Source organism: Oryctolagus cuniculus, chromosome X (genome assembly GCF_964237555.1).
Source record: "Oryctolagus cuniculus chromosome X, mOryCun1.1, whole genome shotgun sequence".
In the NCBI taxonomy this organism is placed as follows: Eukaryota; Metazoa; Chordata; class Mammalia; order Lagomorpha; family Leporidae; genus Oryctolagus; species Oryctolagus cuniculus.
In genome coordinates, this window is record NC_091453.1 from 53,451,212 (window position 1) to 53,462,026 (window position 10,815).

The 10,815-nt window shown below is 41.3% G+C and overlaps 1 protein-coding gene across 1 annotated transcript; it reads left to right on the forward strand.

Annotated features, from left to right (window-relative positions):
• The first annotated feature begins 1,795 nt into the window (after positions 1 to 1,795).
• Positions 1,796 to 10,183, forward strand: CDX4 (caudal type homeobox 4). The gene is made up of 3 exons (XM_002720114.1): positions 1,796 to 2,297; positions 8,321 to 8,466; positions 9,977 to 10,183. The coding sequence occupies exons 1-3, from the start codon at positions 1,796 to 1,798 to the stop codon at positions 10,181 to 10,183; spliced, it is 855 nt and encodes a 284-aa protein (XP_002720160.1).
• The last annotated feature ends 632 nt before the right edge of the window (positions 10,184 to 10,815 follow it).

Genomic DNA, 10,815 nt, shown 5'->3' on the forward strand with positions numbered 1-10,815 from the left:
ACCTCACCTCCTCTTTATCCACACTGTCTTGCTTGCTATTTCTCCAATAGAAGACAAACATTCTCTTTTCACTTATTTCCTCTGCCTGGATCCTCTCTCTTTATAACTCAGTTTGTCAACTCTTGTATTTTACTTTAATGTTATTTCTCAGTGAAGTTCTCCTATACCACCAAATTTAAACTGACAACACCCCATAGCATTCTCTAAAGTTTTTCCCTGCTTTTTTTCTTTGTAGCATTATTATGATTAGCATTAAATACCATAAAGTTTAATTACTTATTAATGTACCTCCCCTCTAGAATATAAGATTAATAAGGTCAGAGACTTTGTCTGTCTGCTACTGGTGTCTCCATACACAGAACAGCACCTAGAATACAGTGGTTTCATACTGCGTGTCAAGCACTCAGTTAAGCAGTACGCATACATTACCTCAGTAAATTTGCCTTGTGATGTAGGTACTGTTAGGATCTCTATTTTTAAATGAAAAAAAAAATAGAAAACAATAAAACTCAGAGAGGTCAAGTGACTTTTCCAAAGCCAGAGCGAGATTAGCTAAATGGGATTGCAGATTTGGGTTGGACTGTGTGGAGAAGTACATTCTTTTAGTAGAGAGTAACCTCGATTTAAGGCTGTGCAAAGTCTTGAGAGAAAAGATGGACAGGGGGACTATGAAGATCTGCTTTCTTGAAGAAAGATTTTGAGTGTATTGGCATTTACTGGCAAGACCATGTCTTTTTCAATATTTAGAGCTTTACAAAGCAAATATTCCCAAATCTGTTAGAGCTGCTGTGGATTTCAGACTGCAAGGATTCTGACCCTTGGGGTATTAATTTTGGAACAGAAGCTATACCTGGAAGGAATAGACACCTGAGATTAATGAACTGACATGAAAATGGGAGAGCCCACTATCCACACTGGGCTCCTACCCCAGGGCTTACGTTTTCATAATCTACCCTCTTAGTCTTTCTTTAATTTGTTATATTTGCAAAGCAACGTAGAAATTCAGCCTGCCATCACCGGACTGTAATGACAAGAAAGCAGAGCAGGAATTTTTGTCTCCTGTTCACTGCTGTATCCCCAGTGTCTACAGCAGTTCCAGGCTAGATGTTCAATAGATAATTGTGATACGAATCTCTTTAAAAACAAAGGTCTTCTAATGAAGGATGGGGTAGGGAGAAGAAGGAAAAGCCCCCTTTCAGTAGCATCATGGGTCAGTGCCAAGTCTAAAATCCCTACCAGGGAATGTGGGTAGAGGGGAGACCATGAATGCAGGCTGGGCCACGGGAAGATCAGCGAAAAGGCAGAGGCCTGGTGAATCCCAGAGAAAAGTACTTTGCCCTGCTTCTGTGCGTCTCTATTTCACTTTGGAGAAAGCTCGTTCAAAACCCCTGGAGAAACATCTGCCTCCAAAACTTAAGACTGGTGTTATGGGGACCAGATGGACAGAATCTAGAAAGCTGAGACAGAAGAGCCCAAGAGCTTGAGGCGAGGGGCACAGAGTGAATGAGTTCCTGTGAAAGTGAAATGGCCCTTCATTTGAATGCAAATGCTATGTAAAAACCTGAAGCCCCTTGACGTCAGCCCAGCCATTGGTGGCCCATCTATACTGGGCTACGAGTCACCTGGAAGCCCTGGGGTAGGAAACGTAGGATGGAATAGTCTGAGGGGCGCAGAGGAGCTTCTTGCACAGCTCCATACTGACCGATTTATTCTTTGCAACTTTTCAAAATCAGGTTGGAGCTTCACTGAGACCTCAGGATGGCTTAGGGAGCTGCTTTTTTCTAGCCAAAGCACCATGTACGGAAGCTGCCTTTTGGAGAAAGAAGCGGGCATGTACCCGGGCAGTCTCAGGAATCCCGGAGTGGGCAGCACTGCCGGGGTGGGCAGCTCCGGGAGCAGCGGGAGTCCGCTGCCAGCCTCCAATTTCACTGCGGCCCCGGTTTACCCGCACTACATGGGGTATCCTCATATGCCCAGCATGGATCCTCACGGGCAGTCGCTGGGGGCCTGGAGCTCACCCTACAGTCCCCCCAGGGAAGACTGGAGCGCATACTCTGGGCCGTCTAGTACAATGGGTACAATGCCCCTGAACGACATGACCTCGAGCCCCGGCGCTTTCTGCTCACCCGACTACAACAACCTGGGCACCACCGGTGGTGGAAGCAGCGGCGGTAGCCTACCAGCCCCGGCCAGCGGATCACTGGTCCCCATTGATGCGGGCACCTCCGACACCAGTTCCCCCAACAGGAGCCGCCACAGCCCTTATGCATGGATGCGCAAAACCGTGCAGGTGACCGGTGAGTAATGCCCACACAATTTTTCCTTCCTTCGCTTTTCTTTGGTTTTTCTTGGTCAGCCCGCCCTCTTATTCCTCAAGCCTCTCCCACGAAAGTTTAATTGAGCACCTCACTCCGTGGCTGGCTGGCCCATTTAGGTACTGCAATCCAGTGCGCCTGAGCTGAAATCCCCCTGGGTGTGGCGCTTGGGACTAAATCTAACCTAGGGATTTTCCCACTATTCCCTGCTCAGTCGAGGGAACGAGTGCATAGACAATGGACATGTAAACCCCCAAGGATTAAGATCCAATCCTGTATGTAGTTGCCCAGATGGGAAAGCCGATGCACTGGAAAGCTCAACTGGTGAACAAGTAGAGAGGGCAGCCTTGCCGTCCCGATGTCAAAGCACTGTAGCCCGTTCCATTTCCAAATCCGTTCCCATCCGAGGGGCTGGTCCCCCCCAACAAAACAGACAAACAAAAAAAGATATTGGCGTTCAACTTAGATTCACGGTGCTTGGCTGGCAATGCACCCTCCAGGATAACCATGAAATCTCCGACGGCAAAGTACCCTCCTCACTTTGGCCCCTTAAGAAAGCTCTGGCTTCCTTCGCCGAAGTTGGCAGAGGCGAGTTGACCTCAAACCCGCTGCCTTCTTTCAACTTTCCTCCCCTCAACAGAAGCGTTGAGGCAGGCAAAAAGGCTAAGGCACTGAGCTGACCTGACACGTAATACCGTGTGACTCAACCTTCACCTCGGCGGGTCGCAAACGAATATCAGCACTAAGAGGCTAAAGCCCTCGTCAGGCTGCAATATCTGAAGCACAGGGGCTGAATGCAGGTGTGCGACAGCGCGCGGGCACACAGTGATCCCAGCCTACGGCCCACGAGCAAGCCAGCGGGCGACCTCTGGAAACTGGGGGCGGGGGAAATGGGAGCTCTGCTTTAATCTTGGATGGGGAGAGGGGGGAGATGTTTGTTTTCAGCTGTGGTTGTTCTTTTATCACATTCTTATTATTCCAATGCTTGCTCCCTGTCATTAGAGAAAATTAGTAAAAATCTACTATCTCACTTTCATCCCTCTGGGGAGGAAATGACATTTCAATAGCATTTGTCCACAATGATTATGCTCCTGTTCACAGTTCTGCATTTTCTCTCCCCTCCAAAAAGCAAAGGCAGGAAGATGCGAAGGGACCAGCTCTTAGCATTAGAACTTTTAGCCAAGAGAAGGAAGTTGCATGTAACTAGAACATTATTAGAGTGGCAATCCCAGGTTAAATGTAGAGTTTAAAATATTTATCTTCAAAACATTTGGGGGTAAATCTGCATTAAAAATATTTGGATGAGTCATGCAGCTAAGTAGGATAGAAAATGAAATTAGTGTGGGTCAGTCTCAGGGCTGTTATTACTTCTAACCTTAGGGTTGTAATTAACATCCATTCACTAAACCCTAATAATCAGCAAAAGACGAAAAAAAAAAAAAAAAAAAAAAAAAAAAACCAGAAAAGTAGCCACCCTCCATCTAGGATTATGTTTTGAAACACTTTAGAAGAGGAAAGTCATTGGCTTATTGTTTGGAATAGAGATCAGTGGAAAAAAGTGACAAGATAAATTATCTTGATCCATAAATATTCTTTTTAAGAGGGAAAATATGACAGATTTCTCTGCTTAAAAGTCTTCCATTTGCATTTATTTTTATTATCCAGAGTCTCTTGGGTAATTCTGGTGCCATGAGAAGTTTAAAAGTGACCTCCTTAGTCTGTGGCATCTTCATCATTAGTCAGCCCCTCAAACTTGACTTCACAATACCACCTTCACAAGATTTTCTCTCCAAATACTGGAAGTTTGTTGACTCTTGGCAGCCTATCCTATTGATAAGGCTTTATCAAATTCAAATTTTATTTCAATTTAATATCTCATAAATGAAAAGTTTGTGGAAGAGGGCTCTTATGAAATTTTAGTAACATTTTCAAAAAATTAAAAAATCTCATAAATGAAATTATTCCTTTGATATATTATTGTAGACCAAGTTGCATATTTAGAAACTTAAGAATATGATGAAAAATGTGGAAATTCCTCCCAGGAAAATGTACAAAAAGCATATCAGCATACACACATCTGAGTAATGTTTTATATATTTGGGGAGATTAATGGAGCGCTTTTGTGGACATCAGGTTATAAATGTCACTAAAAATTTAAGCCAATCACTTCATTAGACCATTCCAAACAAAAATACACCTATTTATATGCTTAGCACATAGTGGGTGTTAAACAAATATTGGTTAAATTAATGAATAAGTTAGATCCTCCTAAATTTTCCACTTCAGTCTATAGTGCTGTAAGATAATATATGGTTTATGGCTTGAGGAAAATAGATGAACTACAAAATGGAAGTCATCCTTCCTGGATTGAGGTAATCAAATGAAAGTTCTTTCCATTGCTGAAGAATGTCTTAAATAGACTTAAGTAAAAGAAAAATATTTGTATTATATGACAATCAGAAAACATTTCATAGTGACTGTTAGAGCATTTGCTTTTCTAATGAGAGCAAGGAGACTGACACGTAGAGCAAATGACTGCTCCACAGATGATTAAAGAGTGAGTTTTTTGTTTCTTATTTCTACTCAGTTCCCCATCTGGCTTATTCCAATACAGAGCTCATTTTAAAGATTACCTGAAAAGTCTGACAGAAAAGCTTTTGTGGAAAGTTAAATATTTTCATATTTTAAACATTGTTGACACATTAAAGCAAGGAATTATATTTTTCATTCTTTTCTTTTATACAGAGTTGTGGTCCTAGATGAGTGTCAAGGTGGGAATCTAAGCAGAACTAGAGAGACACTTTCTTGTTAGGGGTGGTAACAAGGATGAGAGGAGTAAGTAACTTTGATTCTGATTAAGTTAATGGAAGTTATGTTTAAAAAACTTTTTTAGATTAAGACACTTCATAAAATGGGTTGCTTAATAACAACTGAGGCTTATTATTTCTTCCTTAGTTTTGCTCCCTTAATTGGACAGCTTTAAAAAATGAATTTGGGTGCAATTTTAGCTAAAAGCAGTGAAATATGTCACAAAATGAAGTCTGTGTGAGGTTGTATAATACTCCCTACAGAAGAAAACCCGTTTTCATCATCTTCCCCCCTACTGCCAGCATCATCATAAACCCTGGGTTTAGAGAGTATTTTTCTGCCTAACACCACTTTCTCAGCCAGTCTCTCAAATAAGCACCATTTTCATTTCACCTAGGATAGGTCATCAGATCTGACAACATTTGCTTGCAAAACCTGTGGGGATGTCTCCTGGATGATGGGAAAGACTCCATTTATCTTGAACTACGGAGGTTTCCCTGAGTCGTTGGGGAGGAGGCAATGAAATCTCCAGGACAGATAGAAGTAGCTCTTTAATAAACCTCACACTTTGTTACTTTCCACAATAACTCACTACAGCAGCTGAGAAGGGAATCCCTCACCCACATTTGGAAGTTGCATAATCTCTAGGAGAAGAGAATAGCTTAAGCAATCAAAGCAAGTACTCTTGGTATTTTGTTGGTGCTAGGGAATTGGAATATGGACATTGTGCTCTACCAGAAAATGTCCACACTCCCTTCAGTCTGGTTGCATCATTTAAAGAGAAGAAGCAATAGTGGGGCAGGGGGCCAGGAAATAAGGAGATAGTTGGGGAAGAGGACAGAAGAGCACCAGGAAATTTGAATTTTTTCTCTTAGTAAACTGTGCAGTCAGTATTTTCCCTTGAGTTACATCTTCTTGGGGTTTTAGGTCTTATCTGTCAGACTAGGACAACAGACCCTTTTTAACACTTCACATGCCTTTGATATGCATCCAGGCTCTTCCTCATCCCTCCTTTCTTCAGGGGTTATATTGCCGGAAAGGGTGAGGATTTTCATGGCAAATAAAGAGGCCTGGTCTTGACTTTATTATCCTCAGAAGAAACTACAAGAGGGGAATTTATGACCAATGGGGGAGGGGAAGCACTGCAACCTTTCCAGAGTTCTTAAAGTCTGGTTATATTTACTGATTATCAAAGAGCAGAAAACTCAGACACACACAAGTTGAATTTTAACCCCTCTGCCTCCAATTAGAATTTAAACGCTCAGCCACTTTGGGATTAAGAAGGGTTTCAGGAAACGTTCCCTCTAAAATGTATTTTGAACTCAAGACTTGAGGTTCTGAAAATAAATTAAACCTTTAGTTTTCATTTTGTCCACAAATATGCATTCTGTCTTTGTAACATACTAAAAACTAACCCTTGCTTTCCTAAGTTTCTGTTTGGATTCAGAAAATCAGCTCAAATATTTGAGCTTTTAAGATAGATTAACCAAATGAGGCTCATCATTTTCCATTCTCAACGGGGTAAATTTGGCTTAGTTCATTAGTCTATGAGTTATTCAATCATTTTAGTTTAATCCTAAAATATATTTCTCACCTAGAATTTGTTTCTACAGTCATGTCTTTTTTTTCTTTCCTGAAGATGAAAGGGTGTCTGACATTTGTTTAGGGCTTGTAAATTCCAAACCAATTGGCTAGTGTTCCTGAATGTAAAGAGGGTTCAGGATGGGATCTGATGCTATGTAGCTCCTTTGTTAGGCCTGTGCTGCATCTTAACACCTCAATAGAGTTTAGGGAACTACTTTAAAGGAGTCTTTGTCCTACAGATCGCCCCCCCAAAACCTCACATCAAAAACGACCAGGGAAGATCAGAAGGAGTTTCTAAAAGACATAGAGAAAAGAAGGAAGATCCTGGAGGGAGTTAGAGAAATTGAAAAGAAAGGGAAACTTCCTAATCACCTTTGGAAAATTTGAAAGGAGGAATAAAACTCTATTGGAAGGAGGGCATGAGAAATTAGTTAAATGTTGTCACACAAAGCAAATGTTTGGATATCCATTCAACGAGCATGGAATAGTCAATTTATTCTGCCTAAGTCAACATCCACTACTTTCCCCATTCACTTTCCACATGAGAATAAAAATTAGTTTAAGATTCTAGCAAAAAAAAAAAAAAACACGATTTTTCCCTAGTAATATATAATAGGGGTTGTTCTGGAACAGAATCTGCTAAGTGACAAGAAATGTTTTTAAATTACTATCTAAAGCAAACTGTCTCTAGGGAGTATATATAACTATAATGTCAAGATTCCAGAACAGCTTACCACACTTGGACATTCTTATTTTTTTTTGTTTTTTTTTAAAGATTTATTTATTTATTTGAAAGTCAGAGTTACACAGAGAGAGGAGAGGCAGAGAGAGAGAGAGAGAGAGCGAGAGAGAGAGAGAGAGAGAGAGAGAGGTCTTCCATCTGATAGTTCACTCCCCAGTTGGCTGCAACAGCCGGAGCTGCACTGATCCAAAGCCAGGAGCCAGGAGCTTCTTCCAGGTCTCTCACGTGGGTGCAGGGTCCCAAGGACTTGGGCCTCTTATGTTTCCCAGCATGTATAGACTTGAATAACATTTAACACACTGAACTAGGAGTTAAATGTATGTGTTTGGATTCCTAGTCCTCAACTCACTAGCACTGTCACTTACTTAAGCTGAGTCTCAGGTTCCTTATCTGTAAAATGGGGGTAGCACATTATACATTATTCCAGAAGGTAGGTAAGAGATTTAATAGGAAACAGTCTGAAGGGACCACATAAACTACAAAACTCATGCATAATGGATTTACCACTGCCACTGTCATTCCCATATGTGAGTAGAGGAGGACTGAAAATCATGGGTTAAGTGTTTAAGCATTTTAAATGTTTTGACTTAATGGTAGATTAATGGTAGTCTGTGATTTGACTGATTATTTTAGAAGAAACTTTAATTAGGAGGGATGTTGCTTTCATACATAGATAGATATGAATAATATAACATAGATGAGAACACATTCAGTGGAGAAATGGACTTACGACATACTTGGTACAAAAATATACCTGCTTTGTATTTTAAAGTAATAGATGAGGGTGGGAAGAGTGGCTATAATTCCTTCAACTAAAATAACTTCCAAAAAAGCAGACTAAGCATAAATGCAATGCTTTCTCTCCTAACAGGGAAAACCAGGACAAAAGAAAAATATCGTGTGGTCTACACAGATCATCAAAGATTGGAGCTTGAAAAGGAATTTCACTGCAATAGATACATCACCATCCGGAGAAAATCAGAGCTGGCAGTTAACCTGGGCCTTTCTGAGAGACAGGTACACTAGCAGTACATCCAACATGTCCCATTTACTCATTTCGATAGGCTGAGATTTAAGCAAAGTGTCTAAACAGGAGTGGAAGAAAATCACACTCACCAAGTTCTCCTAAGACCCATGTTCATCCTACTGAACCTTCTACCTTAGTCTCTTTGGTTCATGAGTTTATTAGCAATTCAGTGTAGTGGACATCATGTGGGTATAGAAGCACCAGATGAGGCTTAGAAGGTAGAGAAGGATTACAACTCCAGTAGAATTTTCAGTCAATGGAAAACCTTGATCTGTTTCCCCATGTAGAAATAAGCAATGTATGAAGTGAGTTTTGGCAGCCATGGCAATCACCAGGTTCATATCAGTCCACCTAAAACAGTAACTTAATACTAATGTTGCTACCTGAGTCATTGTTTGTTCTGTTATCCACGGTAGGAAATTTAATTGTCTATAGTCTATATAATCCTATTATATCTGCCTGAAATTTAGTTTACTGTGTGTACTCAATAAAGAATAAATCATGTTAAGGATTAAGTTTCCATTTGCTCGGACTTTATATACCTATCTGACATATTTTTACTTGAGTATAAAAGTAATTCTGGAATCACAGAATTCTAGAATTTTGAAGTCCATTATTGTACAGTCTTATCCCAAGCAGCTTGCTTTCAACCATGTATGAAGGCACATTGGCATCACTCTGGTCTTTACCTCTACCAAGAGGTATATAGTATTTCATCACCCTTGTTCACCCAGTTCTGTTTCATTAACCATTTGCTGTTAGAAAATTTCTCTTAATGGCTGACTGCAGTCACCTTTGCTATTTAAATCCCTCCCCCTTATCAGTACTTCTCAGCATCTCTCACTGTATCATGTCTACCTGTGCAACTTAGAAGGTGGTTAGGTGTAATATAAAGAGCACTGCAGGCCGGCGCCCCGGCTCACTAGGCTAATCCTCCACCTGCGGCGCCAGCACACCGGGTTCTAGTCCCGGTCGGGGCGCCGGATTCTGTCCCGGTTGCCCCTCTTCCAGGCCAGCTCTCTGCTATGGCCGGGGAGTGCAGTGAAGGATGGCCCAAGTCCTTGGGCCCTGCACCCCATGGGAGACCAGGATAAGTACCTGGCTCCTGCCATAGGATCAGCGCGATGCGCTGGCCACAGCGCGCTGGCCGCGGCAGCCACTGGAGGGTAAACCAACGGCAAAAGGAAAACTTTTCTCTCTGTCTCTCTCTCTCACTGTCCACTCTGCCTGTCAAAAAAAAAAAAAAAAAAAGAGCACTGCAGTCAGAGTCAATAGTACTGGACTAGATCTCAATTTGATTTCATGGAATTTTTGTGCCCTCTCTGAGAATCAGAGGTTTTTTTTTTTTTAACATGTTAAATATGCATATTTCACAGGTCAAATGAAGGCTCAAATGAAGTGATGCATGTGCAAGGGCTTAGGAAATGCTACAGTACAGTACAATAACAGCATTCACTATGTTAACTGCATTCCATAAGTCGCAAGATTTTTGTGTTTCAGGTGAAAATCTGGTTTCAGAATCGCAGAGCCAAGGAGAGAAAGATGATCAAAAAGAAAATCTCCCAGTTTGAGAACAGTGGAGGCTCCGTGCAAAGTGACTCTGGCTCCATCAGCCCTGGGGAACTGCCTAACACTTTTTTCAGCACCCCATCAGCAGTCCGTGGATTTCAGCCTATTGAAATACAGCAGGTCATAGTCTCTGAATGAAAGACAATGGAAAGCACGCTTTCTTTAGAGGTGTCTTTTTTGTTCTCTAAGATATCAGCAGGGGAGTTAGGACAGAGTGTCATTCATTGTAAGGCAGTATTTGGAACAAGTGAACATGCAATGGCTTGAAGTTAATTCAGGGGACTGTTAGAAACTATCTCCAAAAAACTCTTGCTACAAGCTGTGCTAACATGTCAGTCACCCAGGAAGCTTAGTGGTAAGCAATACAATTAAAAGCTAGGATCACGGGTCCTTGCAACTCTGTTCACAATTTCAGAAACTTGCTCCCGAACAGGCTGTAAAAGGCAATTCTGCCAGGAGGCACACTTGTGTATGTGTACCCATATTTGTTATTTGATACTTAGGTGTGTTCATTTATGCTGTCTGTAGGGGGTGGGGAAAAGGTAAGCAGAAATTTATTTATGTCTAGCTACCTTTGTAAGTGTGTAACTCAAAAGCTAACCAAATTTTCCTAAAATAACTGTTCAAAAAGTCATCAAGAGATGATTCTGAGTTCATTGTCACTGATTAATTAAAATAACAAATAAAAGACCATTTTATCCCTCAGTCATACTCGTCTGGCATCAATTATCTCAAAACTTCCAACATGCAGTGTTGATCTCAAATCTTAT

What these genes read in the sequence shown, in the direction of transcription:
- CDX4 (XM_002720114.1), top strand. Translation starts at nt 1,796, where the DNA reads ATGTACGGAAGCTGCCTTTTGGAGAAAGAAGCGGGCATGTACCCGGGC. An exon ending in CAAAACCGTGCAGGTGACCG is followed by an intron (nt 2,298 to 8,320) that starts GTGAGTAATGCC and finishes CTCTCCTAACAG; the next exon opens with GGAAAACCAGGACAAAAGAA. An exon ending in TGGGCCTTTCTGAGAGACAG is followed by an intron (nt 8,467 to 9,976) that starts GTACACTAGCAG and finishes TTTGTGTTTCAG; the next exon opens with GTGAAAATCTGGTTTCAGAA.